Below are 25,018 nucleotides of genomic sequence, written 5' to 3'. Positions count from 1 at the left end.
AGCCTGGATTCAAACCAGGGACTGCAATGATGCCTCTTGCAGTGAGATGCAGTGCCTTAGACTGCTGCGCCAATAACATGGTACAAACATTGATAGGCACAGACAACAGCACAAAGGGCAAAAAGGAAGAGACAACAATAAGTAAGTGTTAGTAACAATGTCCATGTTTGAGTCTTTGAATGTAGAGATGGAGATAAAACTGTCCAGTTTGAGTATTCATTGCAGCTCGTTCCAGTCGCTATTTGCAGAAAACTGAAAAGAGGAGCAAACCAGGGATGTGTGTGCTTTGTGGACTTTTAACAGAATGTGACTGGCAGAACGGTTGTTGAATGTGGAGGATGAGGGTTGCAGTAGGTATCTCAGATAGGGGGGGGGGGGTTCCTGTGCAATTGGGTCCTGGACTTCCTGACGGGCCGCCCCGGGTGGTGAAGGTAGGAAACATCTCCACTTCGCTGATCCTCAACACTGGGGCCCCACAAGGGTGGGTGATCAGCCCCTTCCTGTACTCCCTGTTCACCCATGACTGCGTGGCCATGCACGCCTCCAAATCGATCATTTACATTTACATTTAAGTCATTTAGCAGACGCTCTTATCCAGAGCGACTTACAAATTGGTGAATTCACCTTCTGACATCCAGTGGAACAGCCACTTACAATAGTGCATCTAAGTCATTAAGGGGGGGTGAGAAGGATTACTTATCCTATCCTAGGTATTCCTTGAAGAGGTGGGGTTTCAGGTGTCTCCGGAAGGTGGTGATTGACTCCGCTGTCCTGGCGTCGTGAGGGAGTTTGTTCCACCATTGGGGGGCCAGAGCAGCGAACAGTTTTGACTGGGCTGAGCGGGAACTGTACTTCCTCAATGGTAGGGAGGCGAGCAGGCCAGAGGTGGATGAACGCAGTGCCCTTGCTTGGGTGTAGGGCCTGATCAGAGCCTGGAGGTACTGCGGTGCCGTTCCCCTCACAGCTCCGTAGGCAAGCACCATGGTCTTGTAGCGGATGCGAGCTTCAACTGGAAGCCAGTGGAGAGAGCGGAGGAGCGGGGTGACGTGAGAGAACTTGGGAAGGTTGAACACCAGACGGGCTGCGGCGTTCTGGATGAGTTGTAGGGGTTTAATGGCACAGGCAGGGAGCCCAGCCAACAGCGAGTTGCAGTAATCCAGACGGGAGATGACAAGTGCCTGGATTAGGACCTGCGCCGCTTCCTGTGTGAGGCAGGGTCGTACTCTGCGGATGTTGTAGAGCATGAACCTACAGGAACGGGCCACCGCCATGATGTTGGTTGAGAACGACAGGGTGTTGTCCAGGATCACGCCAAGGTTCTTAGCGCTCTGGGAGGAGGACACAATGGAGTTGTCAACCGTGATGGCGAGATCATGGAACGGGCAGTCCTTCCCCGGGAGGAAGAGCAGCTCCGTCTTGCCGAGGTTCAGCTTGAGGTGGTGATCCGTCATCCACACTGATATGTCTGCCAGACATGCAGAGATGCGATCGCCACCTGGTCATCAGAAGGGGGAAAGGAGAAGATTAATTGTGTGTCGTCTGCATAGCAATGATAGGAGAGACCATGTGAGGTTATGACAGAGCCAAGTGACTTGGTGTATAGCGAGAATAGGAGAGGGCCTAGAACAGAGCCCTGGGGGACACCAGTGGTGAGAGCGCGTGGCGAGGAGACAGATTCTCGCCACGCCACCTGGTAGGAGCGACCTGTCAGGTAGGACGCAATCCAAGCGTGGGCCGCGCCGGAGATGCCCAACTCGGAGAGGGTGGAGAGGAGGATCTGATGGTTCACAGTATCGAAGGCAGCCGATAGGTCTAGAAGGATGAGAGCAGAGGAGAGAGAGTTAGCTTTAGCAGTGCGGAGCGCCTCCGTGATGCAGAGAAGAGCAGTCTCAGTTGAATGACTAGTCTTGAAACCTGACTGATTTGGATCAAGAAGGTCATTCTGAGAGAGATAGAGGGAGAGCTGGCCAAGGACGGCACGTTCAAGAGTTTTGGAGAGAAAAGAAAGAAGGGATACTGGTCTGTAGTTGTTGACATCGGAGGGATCGAGTGTAGGTTTCTTCAGAAGGGGTGCAACTCTCGCTCTCTTGAAGACGGAAGGGACGTAGCCAGCGGTCAGGGATGAGTTGATGAGCGAGGTGAGGTAAGGGAGAAGGTCCCCGGAAATGGTCTGGAGGAGAGAGGAGGGGATAGGGTCGAGCGGGCAGGTTGTTGGGCGGCCGGCCGTCACAAGAAGCGAGATTTCATCTGGAGAGAGAGGGGAGAAAGAGGTCAGAGCACAGGGTAGGGCAGTGTGAGCAGAACCAGCGGTGTCGTTTGACTTAGCAAACGAGGATCGGATGTCGTCGACCTTCTTTTCAAAATGGTTGACGAAGTCATCTGCAGAGAGGGAGGAGGGGGGGAGGGGGAGGAGGATTCAGAAGGGAGGAGAAGGTGGCAAAGAGCTTCCTAGGGTTAGAGGCAGATGCTTGGAATTTAGAGTGGTAGAAAGTGGCTTTAGCAGCAGAGACAGAGGAGGAAAATGTAGAGAGGAGGGAGTGAAAGGATGCCAGGTCCGCAGGGAGGCGAGTTTTCCTCCATTTCCGCTCGGCTGCCCGGAGCTCTGTTCTGTGAGCTCGCAATGAGTCATCGAGCCACGGAGCGGGAGGGGAGGACCGAGCCGGCCTGGAGGATAGGGGACATAGAGAGTCAAAGGATGCAGAAAGGGAAGAGAGGAGGGTTGAGGAGGCAGAGTCAGGAGAAAGGTTGGAGAAGGTATGAGCAGAGGGAAGAGATGAAAGGATGGAAGAGGAAAGAGTAGCGGGGGAGAGAGAGCGAAGGTTGGGACGGCGCGATACCATCCGAGTAGGGGCAGTGTGGGAAGTGTTGGATGAGAGCGAGAGGGAAAAGGATACAAGGTAGTGGTCGGAGACTTGGAGGGGAGTTGCAGTGAGGTTAGTGGAAGAACAGCATCTAGTAAAGATGAGGTCGAGCGTATTGCCTGCCTTGTGAGTAGGGGGGAAGGTGAGAGGGTGAGGTCAAAAGAGGAGAGGAGTGGAAAGAAGGAGGCAGAGAGGAATGAGTCAAAGGTAGACGTGGGGAGGTTAAAGTCGCCAAGGACTGTGAGAGGTGAGCCGTCCTCAGGAAAGGAGCTTATCAAGGCATCAAGCTCATTGATGAACTCTCCGAGGAACCTGGAGGGCGATAAATGATAAGGATGTTAAGCTTGAAAGGGCTGGTAACTGTGACAGCATGGAATTCAAAGGAGGCGATAGATAGATGGGTAAGGGGAGAGAGAGAGAATGACCACTTGGGAGAGATGAGGATCCCGGTGCCACCACCCCGCTGACCAGAAGCTCTCGGGGTGTGCGAGAACACGTGGGCGGACGAAGAGAGAGCAGTAGGAGTAGCAGTGTTATCTGTGGTGATCCATGTTTCCGTCAGTGCCAGGAAGTCGAGGGACTGGAGGGAGGCATAGGCTGAGATGAACTCTGCCTTGTTGGCCGCAGATCGGCAGTTCCAGAGGCTACCGGAGACCAGGAACTCCACGTGGGTCGTGCGCGCTGGGACCACCAGATTAGGGTGGCCGCGGCCACGCGGTGTGGAGCGTTTGTATGGTCTGTGCAGAGAGGAGAGAACAGGGATAGATAGACACATAGTTAACAGGGTACAGAAGAGGCTACGCTAATGCAAAGGAGATTGGAATGACAAGTGGACTACACGTCTCGAATGTTCAGAAAGTTAAGCTTACATAGCAAGAATCTTATTGACTAAAATGATTGAAATGAAACAGTACTGCTGGAGTAGGCTAGCTGGTAGTGGCTGCGATGTTGACACTACACTAATCAAGTCGTTCCGTCGAGTGTAATAGTTTCTACAGTGCTGCTATTCGGGGGCTAGCTGGCTAGCTAGCAAGGTTGATTGCGTTCCGTTACTTAAAGAACGACAATAGCTGGCTGGCTAACCTAGAAAATCGCTCTAGGCTACACAATTGTCTTAGATACAAAGACGGCTATGTAGCTAGCTAGCTACGATCAAACAAAACAAACCGTTGTACTGTAATAGTTACTACAGTGCTGCTATTCGGGGGCTAGCTACGTTAGAAGAACGACAATAGCTGGCCAGCTAACCTAGAAAATCGCTCTAGACTACACAATGTCTTAGATACAAAGACGGCTATGTAGCTGGCTAGCTACGATCAAACAAATCAAACCGTTGTACTGTAATGAAGTGAAATGAAAATGTGATACTACCTGTGGAACGACGCGGAATGTTGACCGGGTAGTTGGAGTTCAATTCGGTAGAGGTTGGCTAGCTGTTGGCTAGCTAGCTAGCAGCATTTCCTACGTTAAGGACGACAAATAGCTGGCTAGCTAACCTCGGTAAATTAAGATAATCACTCTAAGTCTACACACTCTAAACTGCACAATTATCTTGGATACGAAGACAACTATGTAGCTAGCTGACACTACGCTAATCGAGTCGTTCAGTTGAGTGTAATAGTTTCTACAGTGCTAGTGGACAGTGGATGTTAGCTAGCTGCTTAGCTGCTTAGCTAGCTGCTTAGCTAGCTGCTGGGCAGATACGTTAGGACGACGAAATACGATAATTATGCAATTGTCGTTGATACAAAGACGGCTATGTAGCTGGCTAAGAAGAAATTGCTAAGATTAGACAAATCAAACCGTTGTACTATAACGAAATGTAATGAAAAGTTATAAAAAGTTATACTACCTGCGGACCGAAGTGTAGATGCGGCCGCTCGCTCCAACCGGAACCGGATCAACAAGTTTGCACACGACAACAGTAGTGGGCTTGATCACCAACAACGATGAGACAGCCTACAGGGAGGAGGTGAGGGCCCTCGGAGTGTGGTGTCAGGAAAACAACCTCTCACTCAACGTCAACAAAACAAAAGGAGATGATCGTGGACTTCAGGAACCAGCAGATGGAGCACCACCCTATCCACATCGATGGGACAGCAGTGGAGAAGGTGGAAAGTTAAGTTCCTCGCGTACACATCACGGACAAACTGAAATGGTCCACCCACACAGACAGTGTGGTGGAGAGGGCGCAACAGCGCCTCTTAAACCTCAGGAGGCTGAAAAGAATTTGGCTTGGCACCTAAAACCTTCACAAAGCAACATTTTTTTCCCGCCTCCTGAGGTTGAAGAGGCACTGTTGCGCTTTCTTCACCACACTGTCTGTGTGAGTGGACCATTTCCGATCGTCCGTGATGTGTACGCCAAGGAACTTGAAGCTTTCCACCTGTTCCACTGCGGTCCCGTCGACGTGGATAGGAGTGTGGTCCCACTGCTGGTTGCCTGAAGTCCACTATCAGCTCCTTTGTTTTGTCGACATTGAGTGAGAGGTTATTTTCCTGGCACCACACTCCCAGGGCCCTTACCTCCTCTCTTTAGGCTGTCCGATCTCTGGTTTCAGCACTTGCTATTTAGAAAGTACAGTTGGCGAGCGCACAGTGCCCTGTTCGGAAGTTGGCTTCACCTAAAGTAAATTGATATTTTGCCAAAATTATATTGTTTCTCCTGTCTAAATCATTCAAAATACTTTACCAGAGAGCTTGATGTAGCCACAGAGGACCATTAGCTTCTTCTTTTTTTTTAAATACTCTGGATTCTTTCAAATCACAAGTGTAGAGGCCTATGCCTATTTGGCAAGCCAGCAATTTGGGGAGCACTCGTGGCAATAGGCCTAGCAGATGATTGAGTTGCAGCTATCAGTGAAAAGTATCTAAAATGTGTGAAGATAATCTGTCTTGAGTATAATTTAAAGTGGTAAAACAAGGAGGGGAGGGGTGTGTAGCAAAGATATAGGCATCTCTCTCCAGAATGCATGCACTCAGCTCTCCAGAATGTGCTCCACTGTCTCCTGCCAATTATTGCACATTCATTGTGTGAATTGTTTGCCCTTTGATTGTTTATTTTTATCAGTTCCCCATTACACACAGTAGGGCAAAAAATAATTTAGTCAGCCACCAATTGTGCAAGTTCTCCCACTTAAAAAGATGAGAGGCCTGTAATTTTCACTATAACAGTTACAAATGGTGCCCAACAGGGGCCTACATAAAGCTGTCCCAACAGCAGAGCTTTCTTTTCAGCACCATGGAGTGAATACTTACAACTGCTTACACCAGCGAAATTGTTGTTTGCCCTTTGATTGTTTATTTTTATCAGTTCCCCATTACATACAGTGGGGCAAAAATAATTTAGTCAGCCACCAATTGTGCAAGTTCTCCCACTTAAAAAGATGAGAGGCCTGTAATTTTCATCATAGGTACACTTCAACTATGACAGACAAAATGAGAAAAAAAATCCAGAAAATCACATTGTATGATTTTCAATCAATTTATTTGCAAATTATGGTGGAAAATAAGTATTTGGTCACCTACAAACAAGCAAGATTTCTGGCTCTCACAGACCTGTAACTTCTTCTTTAAGAGGCTCCTCTGTCCTCTACTCGTTACCTGTATTAATGGATATGTGCTGAGAGGAGGACAGTGTACCTTCTAACCATACTCCCAATTGTATGAGGTGACTACCTCAAACTACCGAAACGCTCAGAGGTAGTAATCACACTGGTGTCGGGGGTCAGAACAAGGTTAAGGGCAGATAAAGCATGTTGGGAGTATGGCTAGCACACATGAAAGATATTTATATTCCTGTAATGTCGACAATTTATTTTGTAGTCCTTTATCGAGGGCTTTATTCACTTCAATTTTATAGTTGGAGATAGGATCGAAAATCAATTTCTTGTAACATTTTCTATTATTTTTTCCGATAAACATGTTGGTATTAGAAATCACAATCCCACCTCCCTTATCTGATCTCTGTATATTAATCGAGTTATCATTCGTTATGTCATCAAGCATTTTATTTTATGCCAAGAGTGTGCAAAGCTGTCAAGGCAAAGGGTGGCTACTTTGAAGAATCTTAAATATGTTTTGATTTGTTCAATACTTTTTTGGTTACTAAATGATTCCATGTGTTTCTTCATAGTGTTGATGTCGTCACTATTATTCTACAATGTAGAAAATAGTAGAAATAAAGAAAAACCCTTGAATGAGTCGGTGTCAACTTTTAACTGGTACTGTATGTCTGATCAATGTCAATTTTGCATTCATTTGTAGCTTGGATTTTGCCTAAAGGCACCTGAATGACTCTCCAACCATGAGAAACAAGAGTCTCTGGTCTGATGAAACCAAGACTGAACTCTTTGGTCTGAATGCCAAGCGTCACATCTGGAGGAAACCTGGCACCATCCCTACGGTGAAGCATGATGTGGGGATGTTTTTTAGCGGCAGGTGAGACTAGTCAGGATCGAGGGAACGATGAATGGAGCAAAGTACAGAGAGATTCTTGATGAAAACCTGCTCCAGAGCGCTCAGGACCTCAAACTGGGGTGAAGGTTCACCTTCCAACGGCCCTAAGCACACAGCCAAGACTACCAGGAGAGGCTTCGGGACAGGTCTCTGAATGTCCTTGAGTGGCCCAGCCAGAGGCCAGACTTGGACCCGATCTTGTAGTGTTATACTCAAGAAGACTCAAGGCTGTAATCGCTGCCAAAGGTGCTTCAACAAAGCACTGAGTAAATGCTCGGAATACGTAAATATGTAAATGTGATATTTCAGTTTTGTATTTTTTAGACATTTAAAAAAATACAATTAAAAAACTTTTTGCTTTGTCATTATGGTTTATTATGTATAGATTTGATGAGGGAAAAAAAGTTTTATCCATTTTAGATTAAGGCTGTGACGTAACAAAATGTGGAAAAAGTCAAGGGGTCTAAATACTTTCCAAATGCACTGTGCACTTATTAGTTTCTTAGCTACAGGATACATATCTCCCTAGCATATTATATAATTAATGCAGAAGCATACAATACATTTTTGGACTCACCTTGTTGTGCTGTGGTCACAAAAACAGGAAGGTGGCGCGCTGGTCCTTGTGGGCAAATTTTGTCATCAAAGTGTTGTATTCTCTGGATTTATGTTGCTTTCAAGACAACTGGGAACTTATGACGTCAGTGATCTTCAGGTTGGAGCTCTAGAAAGAGACCCGAGTTCTCGACTTGGAATTCCGAGTTTGATGACGGTTCAAAACGTATTTTCCCAGTTTGAGCAAATTCTTTTCAGAGTTCCGAGCTGTCTTGAACTAACTAAAGTCTGAGATTTCTGAGTTTCCAGTTATTTTGAACACGGCAAAAGTCATGCTGGATTGACAGCATGAATGTTTATTATTTTAAGCTTGGGAAAGAGACCCTTAAACCCAGACCCACTCCACTGAATAGCAGGCTAGTGATTGCTATGCAATGCTTGCAGTTAGCCACTGATTCCTTCCAAACCCCTCATTGCTGAATTTGCGATTTCCAACTTGTTGTGTAATGTTTATGGCCGATCAGCACTGATAGGTTTTAGTTTTATCCATAATTTATTTTCATATGACAAGAATTGAAAAGGATTTGCCAGTAGATTGCTGATTGCTGAGTCATGATTATGAATGCTTGTCTACCTTGCTATCTGAGATTTTGAAAGTATGTTGACATGATCAGTCCAATCAAAGCTACGGTAGATATAACTTGATTTGACGTCATATTATCTGTGGCCAATGACCTTGAGACTTCTTGGATGGGCACTTATAATGTAACTCTATGGCAGTGCCCAAGGGGAGACCATGTTTGTATGCAGCTTTATTAACTCAATTGTTCTGTTTTATTTACATAGTTTGCAAACTGATATGACACATATGAATGTCAAAATAACATGAAAAACAAGCTTTTTTTTGCTAAACAGGTGGGGCAGAGAGGCCCTGAATGACAGGTAACCACTGAAGCTTGTATAGTTTAAAAATACATTTCTCTCTTTTGACTGAGGTCTATATGACCAACAACACTTTGTACTCCACCAACTCTATTGGTCCCAATGCAATACACTATAGGCATATACATATGGGTTTATAGAGCAAAAATGACTATAGGTGCCAAAGTTAAATTGGGGTTTGGATTACTCACTAGGGTCTGTAGAATTTATGGTGTTATTCCATGGTGGACTGCGGTCTAAATGCCCAGCAACACTTTCTACTCCACCCACTCCATTCACTGCAATGCAATACACTGTAGGCCTATAGGTGATTAGTTATTTTAAAGACACAATGTAAAAAATGGACTGATAATGACCTAGATGAACTTGATGATGAGCCAGCTGTACCTTTTATACATTTAAATCAGTCCAAGGCCTGCCTTGATCTGTGCCATAAAGATGCATCTTGGCCTGACAAATAATGTCAAACGAATGGAGCCATTGGACACTATACGGTAAAAATGTTGCACTGTAGAGGCAAAACGATCCATTGTGTGTCCAGAATACTAGGGTCCAGTCTACTAGAGTCACTCGAATACAAAACAGCCAATCCCTTCTTCAAGCCTTTCCCTTCAAGTAAACTGATGAGGTTCATCAAGGCCAGAACAGCAAGGCTCGTTAATAGCACTTACTCTGACGCTATGAGGACGGTGAACTCTCGTCGAGTCTAAATCGTACCTATGCACTGCTGTACTGTCACTTTAATTCACTGCTGACTGACTAATTCAGGTCTATATCTAAATGTCAAAACAATACATAAACTATTCTAGCTTTCTCTTGGTTTTGCTTCCAGTGTGAAATAAAACACCATTCCATACCAGACTTGCATTCCATAGCTTGCCCTATAATGTAGGTGAAAGATTCAGACTATTAGCATGTGATTAGGTGAGTAGGAACTGCTTCAGAGAAACAATGGCAACTGCTGTATGTTATCAGTAGATGGGGTGTTAACTGACTGGCATACCTGTAAATGACATACAGTGCCTTGCGAAATTATTCGGCCCCCTTGAACTTTGCAACCTTTTGCCACATTTCAGGCTTCAAACGTAAAGATATAAAACTGTATTTTTTTGTGAAGAATCAACAACAAGTGGGACACAATCATGAAGTGGAACGACATTTATTGGATATTTCAAACTTTTTTAACATATCAAAAACTGAAAAATTGGCCGTGCAAAATTATTCAGCCCCCTTAAGTTAATACTTTGTAGCGCCACCTTTTGCTGCGATTACAGCTGTAAGTCACTTGGGGTATGTCTATCAGTTTTGCACATCGAGAGACTGACATTTTTTCCCATTCCTCCTTGCAAAACAGCTCGAGCTCAGTGAGGTTGGATGGAGAGCATTTGTGAACAGCAGTTTTCAGTTATTTCCACAGATTCTCGATTGGATTCAGGTCTGGACTTTGACTTGGTCATTATAACACCTGGATATGTTTATTTTTGAACCATTCCATTGTAGATTTTGCTTTATGTTTTGGATCATTGTCTTGTTGGAAGACAAATCTCCGTCCCAGTCTCAGGTCTTTTGCAGACTCCATCAGGTTTTCTTCCAGAATGGTCCTGTATTTGGCTCCATCCATCTTCCCATCAATTTGAACCATCTTCCCTGTCCCTGCTGAAGAAAAGCAGGCCCAAACCATGATGCTGCCACCACCATGTTTGACAGTGGGGATGGTGTGTTCAGGGTGATGAGCTGTGTTGCTTTTACGCCAAACATAACGTTTTGCATTGTTGCCAAAAAGTTCAATTTTGGTTTCATCTGACCAGAACACCTTCTTCTACATGTTTGGTGTGTCTCCCAGGTGGCTTGTGGCAAACTTTAAACGACACTTTTTATGGATATCTTTAAGAAATGGCTTTCTTGCCACTCTTCCATAAAGGCCAGATTTGTGCAATATACGACTGATTGTTGTCCTATGGACAGAGTCTCCCACCTCAGCTGTAGATCTCTGCAGTTCATCCGGAGTGATCATGGGCCTATTGGCTGCATCTCTGATCAGTCTTCTCCTTGTATGAGCTGAAAGTTTAGAGGGACGGCCAGGTCTTGGTAGATTTGCAGTGGTCTGATACTCCTTCCATTTCAATATTATCGCTTGCACAGTGCTCCTTGGGATGTTTAAGGCTTGGGAAATCTTTTTGTATCCAAATCCGGCTTTAAACTTCTTCACAACAGTATCTCGGACCTGCCTGGTGTGTTCCTTGTTCTTCATGATGCTCTCTGCGCTTTTAACGGACCTCTGAGACTATCACAGTGCAGGTGCATTTATACGGAGACTTGATTACACACAGGTGGATTGTATTTATCATCATTAGTCATTTAGGTCAACATTGGATCATTGAGAGATCCTCACTGAACTTCTGGAGAGAGTTTGCTGCACTGAAAGTAAAGGGGCTGAATAATTTTGCATGCCCAATTTTTCAGTTTTTGATTTGTTAAAAAAGTTTGAAATATCCAATAAATGTCGTTCCACTTCATGATTGTCCCACTTGTTGTTGATTCTTCACAAAAAAATAGTTTTATATTTTTATGTTTGAAGCCTGAAATGTGGCAAAAGGTCGCAAAGTTCAAGGGGGCCGAATACTTTCGCAAGGCACTGTACATTATCCTAATGATGATGAGCAGGCTGCAGGCTTTATTCACATTTACATAAGCCCTTACATAGCAAAACATGCATCAGGTAAAGCGATTTGGCTAGGCAAAGATATCTCTCTTTTTTAGGCAGTATCATAGTAAGATCATATAGGTTAGTATCACCACAATTATGCTTATAGCCTATCAGGGTAGCCTAGTGGTTAGAGCATTGGACTAGTAACCGTAAGGTTGCAAGTTCAAATCCCCAAGCTGACAAGTTACAAATCTGTTTGCATCTTGGATTTGGGATTTTGGACTGAAAGTAGCAGGGATGTGGGTTGGGGTTTTTCTGATTGTGTGACATTATTGCCTTGTGCTCACCAGGTAAAAGTAAACTGGACCCTGGTTTTATGGACACACAATTGATTGTGTGCCTGTACGGTGCTATATTGAGTTTGAGTTATTTTTTTACAGGGACAGTGCACATTAATCAACGTTTCAGTAAAAGTGCTGGTTTTAGCCAGCTGGCTAATTTTCAACCGCAGTCCCTGGGCAGGTTATTAAAAACAATTACAATATAGACAATAGCAACATAGGACAAGCAAGACAGAGCAACATAGGACAAGCAAGACGTAGCACACAGACATAGCAACATAGAACAAAAAGCAGCAAGACAAAATTCATAAAAGCAACAAAGTGTTTCCACACCTCACAAGCTACAGACAACATGGAAAGCAGCAACACACAGCTAGGGATTATATTCATAAATCTGATTGACCTTTAGCCATGTCTTCAAGCATTTTGTGAAAGTGTGATATGTGGTGCAGTTATGTGTGTCTGATGGCAGTGTATTCCAGACATGGGAGTATCATAGATTTGAAGTACAGTTTTGCTACCTCTAGTCAAACAATTTGGTACAAATCGGAAATTAGCTAGGTTGAATTTGGTTATTTGAATTAACTTTTTTGTACCATATAGTGTCCATGACTCTATTTAAAAGTCCAGCAACACTTGTTATGACCTTGATTTTTGTTCAGCCTCACCTGTTTTGGATTCTAGGGACTCTAGTGAATAGACTGAACCCTGATTTTATGGACATACAATTGATCGTTTTTCCTGTACAGTGCTATATCTGTACCCAGGGTTGGGTATGTTACTTCTAAATGTAATCCGTTACAGTTACCAGTTCAAAATTGTAATCAGTAATGTAACTTTTGGATTACCTCAACTCAGTAACAATCTGATTACATTCAGTTACTTTCCCCTTAAGAGGCATTAGAAGACAAAAATGTATGTTACCAATTGAACTACATCTACTGCAGGATAAATCAATGTTAAAGTTTACATAGCTGGCCATATATGGATGTTACATTTTACTTTATGGGTTGGTTATGTAGGCTTTATCTAATCTAAACCATCGCTTTCTATTACATACAATAATATGATTAAGTTATATCTTTACATTAATATATATTTAAAAAAATGGATATAGCAGCTACAGATGGACCCTTTTTAAGTCTATCAAAAGTGTGCGAGTTTGAGCATGTGTCCATTAGGCCTATGGATTTATTTGTATTTTTATCAGCATGAATTGGATTGAGCAATAAAATACCAACTTTTATTCCATAGGCTGGGATCCGAACTATGCAGCTGTTGCAATAGCACATCTTTCATTGGTTTCAAAAACGATGATTGATAGGCAGTTTAAACTTCTTGAATTGAACCATTATTGGGTTCAAATGCACTTAGATTTGTGAACAGCCATCCACGATAACCACATTCTGTAAGGCGCAAATAGTTAAATGAGAGAACAGCAGTGGGATTCACAACAATGCGCTATGTAGATATCAATAATAAGTGATATCCGGATCGATTAATGCTGTAATCCTTACCTCCAAGCGTTTATTCAAATTGGATCATCTATGGATGCCGACGGCAGTCGCACCATTCGAAGACATAGCTTGGACTGTAGCCTACAAAACCTATTCCTGCTATTTTCCCGAGATCCATCGAACACATTTGGTGATTCATCATAGTGGTCTCTGACTGGTGGTCAGACTCACTCACATCGAACACACTTAAAGTTGCGCTTTTTAAAACCCTGATTTGAATGTCATTGAGAAAACAGAAGTGTCAAAGATTTTTTTTTAATCGCAAGCATCCTTTCTGAATTTAAAAGTAATCTTCGAAGTAATCATCTAGTTTTTCAAAAGCATCTAATCTGATTACAATATTTTTGCTGGTAATGTAACGGATTACAGTTATCGTTTTTTTGTAATCCTTTACATTACCACCCCTGTGTGTACCGTATAGTGTCCAGGGGCCCCATGCAAATTTATTTGCTCTACCTTATAATATTATTTCTTATTTATATAAGTCATTATCTTTCGTTCAGTTTCCTCGGTGTAGCTATAATTAAACATAATGTAAAAAAAACATCATGCTGCAATTAGCGTTTTTACAGCGGACTTTTATTTTGATGGCAAAATCCCCCAAACGGAAGTCTTAATGCTGCTACCGGCATGAGAATGTTGCTGCCGTGATGCTAAGGATATTCAAATTCTGGATATCGCGATATTTAATTTATTATATACACGTTAAATCTCGCGATATTTAATGGATTATATTTAGACGCTTTGAAACATTTTAAAACATGGAACAACACTGCTGTCTACTGCACCCAAAATTAGTAGATTTTTCAAAAAATATATTTTCTATCCCGTGTTCTGTCCCCAATCCTAAAAGAGTGGACCCTTTTGCCTAATCCCATTCCAATCAACCACTGCTATAACCTATATGATAGTAGATACGTCCCAAAAGTGTGCATGTGAATAATCAATCAAATTTATTTAGAAAGCCCTTCTTGCATCTGCTGATGTCACAAAGTGCTGTACAGAAACCCAGCCTAAAACCCCAAACAACAAGCAATGCAGGTGTAGAAGCACGGTGGCTAGGAAAAACTCCCTAGAAAGGCCGAAACCGAGGAAGAAACCTAGAGAGGAACCAGGCTATGGGGGATCGCCAGTCCTCTTCTGGATGTGCTGAAGAGGAAGATAGTATGTTGGCCATGTATTGATAGAAAATCACTGTAGAAAAATAGATGAAAAAAAAAGTAATTTCTGTATTGCCACAAGAGGTCTTAGATAGGGTCAGATATTAAATGGAGGCAAGATTAACACCAAATTGAAGTTGAGCTAACAAGAATATGTTGCTGTGCCTTATTACATGACAATTGGAAATCTCTGGTGCAGTAAAAACTCCTCTCCCAATCTGAGTCAGCAGCAGTTACCGGAGCTTGACTTTGGCAAATGTAATTGCTTTTGCTCAGGGGATGGATTATCTTCACACACACTTGTTATCGAAAGTTTGAATCTATGACACAAGACAGGAAAGACCTGGGTCCTGGACCTGTGGGATGCAATACTGGTGTCCGAGACATCCTTGGTGAATTGACATTTTCATTCTCAGTTGCCCATGTAGAGCTAGCAGATCAGAAAACATATAAGTACTTTTAGATAAGTGGCAAAACTTTTTATATTTTAAAGTAAAGCCAATGGACTTAACAAAAAAATGTATTGTTTACACTTAGCTTTACTTTCACCTTTCAGACAAAACTTGGAGATATTTTCATCTCATCAAATCCTTGTTTGAGGATTTAAAGGATTCCTAATTTACTGTAAATGTTGCTGCATAACTAACTGCAAAATACACCAGTGTAAGGGTGTGGTATAGTAGCCTACTTGCAGTGCTCCAAAACCATTTCAGTGAAATAGGTCATGCAAATTACTAATGAGAGTTGAATTTGAGTACTGACAGAGCAAAATGGTTTGATTAACTTTTGTATACACTACAGTAGGTGAAAAGGAGATATTTATTCAGACAATTGGCCAGGTCTTCAGGACAACACAGCGGATTGTATCATCATCCGTTCTTCACACAAACTATTTCAAGGAACTCATTTGTGAAGCACCTTCAGCGTTTCCCTGAACGAGTTAATCTCTCTAGAAAGGGGAAAACACAAAGAAGCATTTGTGAGTTATAGGTACGTCAGGCAAAAATATCATAATCCTATTGAATACTGTTCACTAAAAACACCACATACAGAAATGGTCAAGCATGATGTGTGGTTTGAATGGGTTCATTCACCGACCAAAGTTGTCCTTTCATATACAGTGTCTTGCAAAAGTATTCATACCCCTTGGATTTCCTCACATTTTGTTACAATGTGGGATTAAAATGGATAAAAAAATAAAAAAGTTGTCAATCTACATAAAATACTCTAATGTGAGTGGAAGTGAATCAATTTTTTTCAAATATATAAATTAAATAACTGAAATGCTGTTGTTGCATAAGTATTCAGCCCCTTGTGTCAATACATTTTAGAAACACCTTTGGCAGCGATTACAACTGAGTCTTCTTGGGTCTTTTAGAGCTTTACACATCTGAATTGTGCAATATTAGCCCATTATTATTTTCATAATTCTTCAAGCTCTGTCAAGATGTTGTGGATCACAGCTGCACAGCAACTTTCAAGTCTTGCCATAGATATTCAAGCAGATTTAAGTCAAAACTATAACTTGGCCAGTCAGGAACATTCACTGTCTTCTTGGTAAGCAACTCCAGTGTAGATTTGGCCATGTGTTGTAGGTTATCATCCTGCTGAAAGGATAATTTATCTCCCCGTGTCTGGTGTAAAACAGACTGAAGCAGGTTTTCCTCTAGGATTTTGCCGGCCTTGTTGTACACAAGATGCATGTATTTTGTATTATTTTCTCTTTCATTTAAGTCATTATTGTAGAGTCACTACAATGTTGTTGATCCATCCACAGTTCTCCCATCACACCCACCCTGTATTTGTTCTAAAAATAACCAATGGCGTCATGGTAACATCCCTGAGCAGTTTCATTCCTGTCCTGCAGCTCAGTTAAGGACTGTAACTATTTGTCTGGGTGGTTTAATACATAATCTACAGCCTAATTATTAACGTGACCATGCTTAAAGAGATTCAATGTCTGATTTGTTATTGTTACCCATCTATCAATCACTGCCCTTCTTTATGAGGCTTTCCAAAAGCTCCCTGGTCTTGGTAGTTGAATCTGTGCTTGAAATGTAATGCTTGACCGAGGGACCTTACAGATGTTGTATGTATGGGGGACAAAGGAAAGGTTAGTCAATCAAAAAAATCATGTCAACCCCTATTATTTTACACATTGAGTCCATGTAACCTATTATGTGATGACCCCTGAGCTAATTTAGGCTTGCCTGAACAAAGGGGCTGAATAATTACGCTATCACATTTTTATTAATCTTTAAAAGATGTTTGAATTTTTCTTCCACTTTGACATTAGAGTATTTTGAGTAGATTGTTGACAATTTAAATACATTTTAATCCCACTTTGTAACAAAATAAAATGTGAAGAACTCCAAGGGGTGTGAAAAACTTTGCATGGCACTGTATCACGTAGGGCCCTTCAACTTCGAATGCATTTGCATCGAATTCCTCAAATGCTGTGTATATAGTTGCATAATGTAATAGGTGATATATCAAATGAGAGGTCAGATACTCCCTGAGGACAAGGCCTATGCAGAGATAGGATTGTTCGTGTGAAAAGAGGGGCTCCTCATCCTCTCCCTTACAATTGGGTTTAGTAGGTCAAATATATCTCCAGTCATGCAATGTGTCCTTCATACTGGTGTTTGAAGGGAGGAAATGTCACATTCCTGTAGTTAATGACTTACCCTGTTGAGAAGGAACTGTTTGTTGTTATCTTGGATATAACAGTCGTACTTGTGTGTCCATGCGAGTTTGCTGCGGGCTCCAACAGATTGCTTATCTAGAAAGTGGGGCGGTGCGTGCCTGCAAAAGTGGAAATGGTGAATAATGGATGAAGAAGGGTGCACCTACATTCACTCGACACTCCACAAGCCTGCTGCGATGCTATCACTTTCACATAGGAAATGTGCACAGCGTGCAGGTAAAGTCATTCTGACTGGCTGAAAAATAAAATATATTACATAAAGTGTGGGTTACCACATGTGGGGCCTACCATGGGTTTTGATATCTGTGGGTGACTCTGTCCTCAAGGGCTGAGCGGAATTCAGCTCTCTGTAGGAACAATATGGTCTGAGTCACTTTGAAAGTTGTATGTTATAACATTTGAATGAAGAGAATAAATTGTCTCAATTAAAGTGGCTTGTCTTAATACCGATGTAATGCCAGCACCAGAATGAATAGGGTCATGAATCTGACAACTTTGAGAATCGTGATTTGAGTATTGTTGTCTTCTGACAACATTCTGAGCACTGTGTCCATCGTGACATTTGTTGAGAATCATGATTACAGTTTTGAGCATTGCGACAGGTGAGCAGTGCTCGAATTGGACAAAATAGGTGCCGGCTCTCATTTTGGGTGCCAGTACTGTTTACATTTATAGATGCAGGAGCTCCACAATACTTTTGAGCTAATATTCTATAAGAGGAACAGGAGCTCAAAGCAGTAGAAAATGTGAGGTGCCGGTACACAGCCCCGGTGAGCTCCTTGGCCAAGTCAAACACTTGGTGAGCATTATGACTTCATGACTATAGTATTTTATTAGGACATCATTCTGGCCATTGTGACAGGTGAGTATAATAGCCATATAATTATTAATTAGAATACTAGAATGGGTTTGAACCTTTTTATGACGGTACAAAAGTTAGCCATGTTGGTCAGGGAGTTGGTCAACCATGGTTTGCCAGTGCTGTGATAAGATAGTGAAGAATGTATCTGCACTGTTTTGTGTTAGCTAACTAGCCAGCCAGTTTTAGAGGAATGATCTCATTAATTTTTCAAATGAACTGTCAATATGCCATTGAAACACTAGAGTCAATCCACAGCCATACAGTGGCTCAAAGCAGTTGATGATAGGATTTAGACAAGTTGTAAATCCAACAAGTACTGATATTGTATCATATAATAGCACTCATTTGCGCACTGTTTACATATATTTTAGAGGATATTTATACAGAATTGGTGTAAAACCCGTATAAACTGTATTTATAATTATATGAAAATATTTTAGGTTGACTATAATTCCATTAAACAATTTCTGATACATCACATGCCTTACTTTATATTTCCTGCATAAGTAAAAGCAGGAAATGCATCACCTATGCCTCTAATGCCATTCATTCCAATTCAGACTGGTTTTGGATTTCTGCCTGACCAAGATGGCTGACATTTCCAGCCCATTATGGAACTTTGAGGGCTTATGAAATAAAATATATGATGTAGCTAATCTACTAAATGTTCATCAAGGTTGCCTAACTCCCTCCTTTATTAATGATCAAATTAACATCCAGCTCACAGGCTTCATTTGGGCCCCACCTTAATTTGCATATTGCTGAGCAGCGTCCTACTGTTCAACAGCTGGTGATATTCCATGCCCCATCCCACCCCTCCAATGCAACACTGTTTGGGCATGGGGGGTGGGGCGGAGGGAGCAGGCCGGCACAGGTAATTCAAATCGCTTGTACCCTCAGGTGACAAAGGGCCAACGCCAATGTAGCGGGGAAAGTCGATCAATCTTGCCTTGTAGTCTCCAATTCCATCTGGACCTTATTAGAATCAACATAATGAAATGTGAGAACCATTCAGAAAATAGTGAGCTACACAGAGCCCTACTCTAAAGGTTTATGCTATCCAAAAATCTTGGGACGTCCATACCCTAAACCCTAACTCTTACCTAAATATTACCCTAACCTTAACCATTTTAATTGAGAACTTCCATGGGGTGACGTCAGAGTTGGTATGTCCAAAGTATCCCGTTTAGAGTTTCCCCCAGTCTAAAGTAGCACACATAGGAGTAGGGTGGTTCCATTTTACAGAAAGTGCATTGCCAATGAAGAGGCTGTGTCAAGTATCTCTCATCCACTCACCCCCACGGTTTCTTGTCCTGACCTATCTACATGTCATTAAAATAAAAAAAACAATATTTATAATGACAAACCCCCTAATGTATAACTTCCAAAATAGGCCTAATTATATACATCATGAATACAATGGAACATACTGTAGGCTACACACAATAGCCTATGTAATAAGAGGTGATTGTTGTGTAACCTATTTCTACCCTTGTAACATTCTACATCAAACCCAATAATTATGTGACACATACCTGTAAAAAGCATCCTTTGACCATAGGCTTGGGGGAGCCTTACTTGTACCACTGTGCTACTCTCCATTGGAACAGTTATTTTTGGACTAGATACCAGCAGCCGAGTACACGGTTACAGCAGCAAGCCCGAGGACGATAACGTGAGGGTGCTGGTCATGGGGTCAGTGGGCTGTTGCCATGCGACTAATGCTTGTCACGGTGTCAGTGTTTGAATGCATTAGTGCCGCGTTCTAGTATTATTCGGAACTCGGAAATGTCCGACTTGCTAACTCCATCTGCTGTATTTAACGTACGAGCAAGTTGGACATTTCCGAGTTTCCTAGTTCCGAGTAATATTTGAACGCGACATTAGCGACTCGGTTGTGTCATAATTACCTCCAATTCAGTGTCCAATTTTACAAAATGTAATTGTACCATGGTCCACCAATTTTTCTGGAAACCTTGAACAGCACTGGAGCATGTCAAATATAACACGTGGTTAGAATATATCAGAAATAAATCTAATATAATTAAATCGAACATAAGTTTTCCTATTTCTACATTTGACATTTTCCCCCATAGATCAAAGAAGAATGAAATTCCAGTCAAATAGAGCTTCAATAAATAGGCCCCCCAAACAATTAATTGTAACGATGAATTATTCCAAAATGTGCATTTGAGTAGACTATTTGCTCTTTGAATAGCCTATCTGTATAGGCTATTCCAGTTTCTGTCATTGGATGGCGACAAAAGATAGCTTTGTAGGCCACAATACATTGTCCTCCGGCTCCATTTTTGTAAATGGACTCGCCCATGAGCCTCCCCTTGTGTCAGTCACCATGGTGGCATACAGCAAAAAGCTGTGGCGGCGGACCCATCGTCACTTTTAAACCCATCATAATGATTTTTTAAAGGTTGCCTTTGTACATGTAGCCTATACATTTATTATTTAAAAAAAATGGACAACCGGTTATTGTCAGGATAGATTAGTAGTTTGCTATTTTATTTGAAGGCGGATACATTGAATTGTGGCAAAATCAAGAATGCTGAAGATACATATATTTGCTTTTAGCGTCGGCTTAGATAAAGGAACAGTTCTTCCATAATACAACTGTATAGCGACACGTCTACTGGGACTTGGATTCAGGATTCTTCGAGCCGCACCTTAATAGCAAGTTTTTTTGTTGTTGGGATCAGTAGCAGCCTTTTGATATCGGTTTGGGGACAGAAGAAACCCCTAGGCTCACATTGTGGCCTGGCCATTGTGGCCTGGGACTGATACATTTCCGATCTTTCGACCACTGGAGTTATCTTATTAGTGGATAACAGACTGACTGTGGCTTGGTCTGTGAATATCCAGTCCGCGAATATTTGCACATTGTCAACATTCTAAGCAATTTAATTATTTTAAATTCGGGTCTTCAAAACAATGGCGTCTTATGTCGATAACAGCTTTCGTCAAGCTGTGATGATGAATCCGGCAGAAAGAACGCAACAGGTCAGTATAATTATTTGATATACCTTAAAATACTAATCTCGACATGTTGTGAAACCACTCGGTTACTATGACAGTGTTCTATCGTTCCCCGCAGCCACACCTTCGCTACATTGTTACATTATTTCTGTGTGTTGCCATTCTGCTACAGTGTTACGTATCCCTGTCTACATCCCGCTAAAGCTCTATCAAGGGAGATAATCTCGAGGTACTTAAACGCAACAGGACTTGATAGTAACCCAGCCACTTATGTCACGAACATATTCAGACCTGGCACATTCCAGCAAATGTTTCCTGTTTTCAAAACGGTTATGTAAACATTCATAGGCTACATTGTTTCGCAAACAGTCAAACAATTTAGCAATTTACTAGATTTATTATTTTATTTTCTGTAAACTAGAAAGAAAAAACATAAGCCTACACGAATGCTATAGGCGTAAACCAAGTCTAAACAACCCTTAAATGTGTGTCAGGCATATTGAGCTTGCATGGACATTTATACAATAGTGTGTGTGTTGATTTAATAGACCATGATCAACTCTCAGATGTACACTTTAGGCCTCTCCTAGAACTGATTTGAACATTCAGGATTCCTAATCTGTCGCCTCTTGTAGTCTATCAGTTATTGGCCTGTATTTCCTTGTTTGAGATAATGCATAGCAGACTGTAGCCTAGCCCTTGATCATGGCTCTTTAGTTCCCATTACTTTACACAAGTCATTGGACATAGGCGTCTTCTGTACAGGGGAGTTTTGTTAAGAAACACCCCCGACGCTCAGTCAGAACTTTAACACACATTGATTGTGGTATGGTTTTGGAAGCATAAGGATCATATCTTTCATATGAACAAAAAATGTTAAATTGAGACACCTTTTTTATAGGGTTAGTGTTCTCACACGGCCATATCTCCATGTTACAGCGCTTGTTTACGGAAGACGAGCGGCAACCACCTGCACTAATTGGCTATCTAGCATGCTCCAAACACCTGTGTGTAAGCGTAACTCAGGAAGTGTAGTTTCGGTGGATCTTTTATTCCAAGGATTCTTTCTCGCTGATGAAAGATATGTTCCTAAAGCTGTATTGCAAGTGATGACTTCATGTTTCTAATCGTTCACCTGAGCCAGTTGTGGGCGAAGCTAATGGCTGGAAACTGTAGGGAAAAGGCAGAATGCCGCCTAGAGTTTGGGAGAGCGAGCTGTAGCCTAAGAATGTACTGTTAAGGAGTGTAGCCAAGCCTACCGTTACACCTTAACATCCAAGGTCCTTATAGTGTATGTTATGTTGGAGGGAGACTGGCTCAGGGAGCCAAAATTCCATGAACGTTACTCCGTCTAAACATGAATCAATTCTTAATTGCGACATGGTTCTACAAACATAAAACCCTTCACACATGCAAAATATACACTTACTGTTTTAACCAGGTTTAACACAGTTGTAGCTGACAGTATTTTTCCTTCCTTCCTTTACACACAGATGTTCCTTGGCAAATTAGATAGCTAATTAGCACAGGTGGTTGCCTCAGTCTTCCGGCTCAGTCCATTTAAATTCAATCACTTTTTGACTGGACCCCTTTTGATTTGAATGAAACCTTCCATACATATTCCATTGTAGAAGTGCTCAGAAGGTGATGTTTTTGATGCCAAAACATTCAAGCTGTAAAGGTCCTCAAAGGTGACCTGTCTTTGCATACCCCAAAAGTTCACAGAAGTACAAGTAAAGGTTGATCTATCAATTAGTTAGTGTTTTACTGATATCAATTTGTTTGTGAATTTATTAAGTGATTAAAACTAAAATCACTAACAGAAATTCCCTTTTTTTTTAAAGAAGGAATTTCTGCAGTTGAATTGTGTACAATCATGGCAAATCATAGTAGTCACAAACCACAGTTGGGTCATCTGCTACTGTCCTCCCATCCACTGGCATACTGTTATGTTCAGCTGATAACTGTTTTCTTTCTGTCATCTGGTGGTCAAGTCTTGACAACCTCGCTCTCTCCCTCTCTGGCTCTCCTGGTTCTTACTGACACCTACCTATGGGACCACTCTTTCCATTTACTGTAACCGGCGTCCTCACCCACTGAGCACCAAACGACACTGGACGTGCATGGATGTTGAAAAGTAGTTGACATTTGGTCAGTCCGCCCTGGCCTTGATTTCGACATCCACAGATATCCTTTTTTGGTCCGGTCTGGACCAGCCTTCATTTCAACATCCACAGACATCTGGACCAGCCTTAATTTGTCCCAAAAAGTGATGTCTCTGTTTGACAAATTTGGACAGCACAGTACAGTAGTGCACGCTAAAGAAAAGTAGAGTTCAGTGCAGAAAAGTACAGTAGAGGAGCAGAGTTCAGTACAGTAAACATTAGAGGATGGCGAAAGGGAATAGCTAGTCACAACTGAATGCATTCAACCCAACCTCTCTGATTTAGAGAGGTGCGGGGGGCTGCCTTAATCGATGTCCCACATCATTGGCGCAGAGAGCACAGTTGAGTAAACTATAATGTACTGAACGATACTCTACTGTATTATACTGAAATCTACTGTACTGAACTATACTCTACTTGACTATACTATTGTTGCACGGTATACCGAAACGTCAATGCTTTTTCTATACTAGAACAAAATTGTTCGGTACCCCAAAACATTATTCATTCACTTAATTGGTCTCTCTGTCACATTACATTTACATTTAACATTTAAGTCATTTAGCAGACGCTCTTATCCAGAGCGACTTACAAATTGGTGAATTCAACTTCTGACATCCAGTGGAACAGCCACGTCTCTCCATCAGCCAGAGATGATGTATTGCCTCAGCGAACACTGTGTGTGTGTGTGTGTGTGTGTGAATAGGTCTCCGACGAGCCGCACCCGTCTTGCCTCGTGAAGGACGTCATTACTGGTTAGAGTGCGCACTTTTATGAAAGAAGCTACTTCAATGCAAATGTTGATCAGTACAATAAAAGTCCCAAATGGAAGGGAGAAAGATTTTTCTGTAACCCCATGAAAGCATCCAAAACAAGCTCAATCAATCAATACACACCCACAGTCCTATTGAATATGCATTCACCTGTATTGTGAATAGACCTAGGCTACATCTTGATTCACCCAGTTTATCATTAGAGATTTACCATTCAAAGAAATGATTACCATTACGTTATGTAGTTAGATTGGTAATTTTTTTCACCGTTGGCGATCTCTGAAACATTTTGGCATTAAGCATTTCAAATGTAATGCTATTGAACTTAAAACATGCCCAACAATTGAACAAAGCAGTAGCTGAGTTTGTCTGGATCAAGTGCCTTTCTTTTTCTGTTCCGGTATCGTTTTGGTAATGAATATTGCGATGTTATCGAGTATCATGATACTAAACCTGGTATCGAAGTCAAAATTCTGGTTTTGTGACATTCTGGTATTGTGACATACCTGTATTGAACTCTACTCCACTGTTGTGTGCTGTATTGCACTTTAAAAATAAAAATACAGTTATTTGATTTATTAGAAAATATTTTAAAACACAATACAACCAAACATGGATACAGTACAATGCCATTAAAATCAATGAGGATGACACAGTTACAAGTATTTCCATTGTGGTCCTCATGAAAATACAAAATATACACAAGATTATAACAAGATTTTACTCTACAGAGCTATAATTTGATGTCCAAACTTGTGAAACATAGACGTCTATGATTGGTTCAGATTTGGTCCGATCCGGACCAACCATATTTGGTCTTGTTTGGCGGCGGAGCTCATTAAAATAATAGCTAGTGTGTAGAATAACACCCAACTATGCAAAGGAGGATATTGCACGTCTACCTTTTTGCGTACCTATTTAGGATACATCACCATGAAGTGAATTACATTTATATCCATAATTTTGCATTTCTTTCTAGTACAGGTCAAGGAACCATGATGAAATTCAGTTGCCACAATGTAAATACACTTCACTTACTGTAG

At 41.8% G+C, this 25,018-nt stretch overlaps 2 protein-coding genes across 3 annotated transcripts in view; one reads left to right on the top strand and one right to left on the bottom strand.

Annotated features, from left to right (window-relative positions):
* Positions 1-14,250: 14,250 nt before the first annotated feature.
* LOC135546033 (protein SPMIP2) lies at positions 14,251-19,763 on the bottom strand. Its single transcript, XM_064974111.1, has 5 exons — positions 19,585-19,763; positions 18,795-19,024; positions 17,476-17,534; positions 17,168-17,285; positions 14,251-15,429 (listed from the first exon to the last, which is right to left on the bottom strand). Exons 1-5 carry the CDS (start codon positions 19,649-19,651, stop codon positions 15,421-15,423), a joined length of 483 nt encoding a protein of 160 aa, XP_064830183.1. The 5' UTR covers positions 19,652-19,763; the 3' UTR covers positions 14,251-15,420.
* A 635-nt stretch (positions 19,764-20,398) lies between these two features.
* The window catches only part of LOC135546032 (rap guanine nucleotide exchange factor 6), an 82,059-nt gene continuing 77,439 nt past the window's right edge, over positions 20,399-25,018 (top strand). For both annotated transcript variants that reach the window (XM_064974110.1, XM_064974109.1), the window contains exon 1: positions 20,399-21,061. In XM_064974110.1, coding sequence (XP_064830182.1) covers positions 20,993-21,061 — 69 coding nt within the window. In that variant the 5' untranslated portion in view covers positions 20,399-20,992. The remainder of the gene's footprint in view (positions 21,062-25,018) is intronic.

The sequence above is a fragment of the Oncorhynchus masou genome, chromosome 9 (genome assembly GCF_036934945.1).
Source record: "Oncorhynchus masou masou isolate Uvic2021 chromosome 9, UVic_Omas_1.1, whole genome shotgun sequence".
Lineage (NCBI taxonomy): Eukaryota > Metazoa > Chordata > Actinopteri > Salmoniformes > Salmonidae > Oncorhynchus > Oncorhynchus masou.
Note: the sequence above shows the minus strand (reverse complement) of the source record. Positions and strands in the feature narration are given on the sequence as shown.

Bases quoted from the DNA above. Each gene is read 5' to 3' on its own strand.
- LOC135546033 (XM_064974111.1), bottom strand. From the start codon at position 19,651: ATGGAGAGTAGCACAGTGGTACAAGTAAGGCTCCCCCAAGCCTATGGT. The intron at 19,025-19,584 runs GTATGTGTCACA...GATTCTAATAAG, and splicing joins TCAAAGGATGCTTTTTACAG to GTCCAGATGGAATTGGAGAC. The intron at 17,535-18,794 runs GTGGGGCCCAAA...TTGTTCCTACAG, and splicing joins TCAGCAATATGCAAATTAAG to AGAGCTGAATTCCGCTCAGC.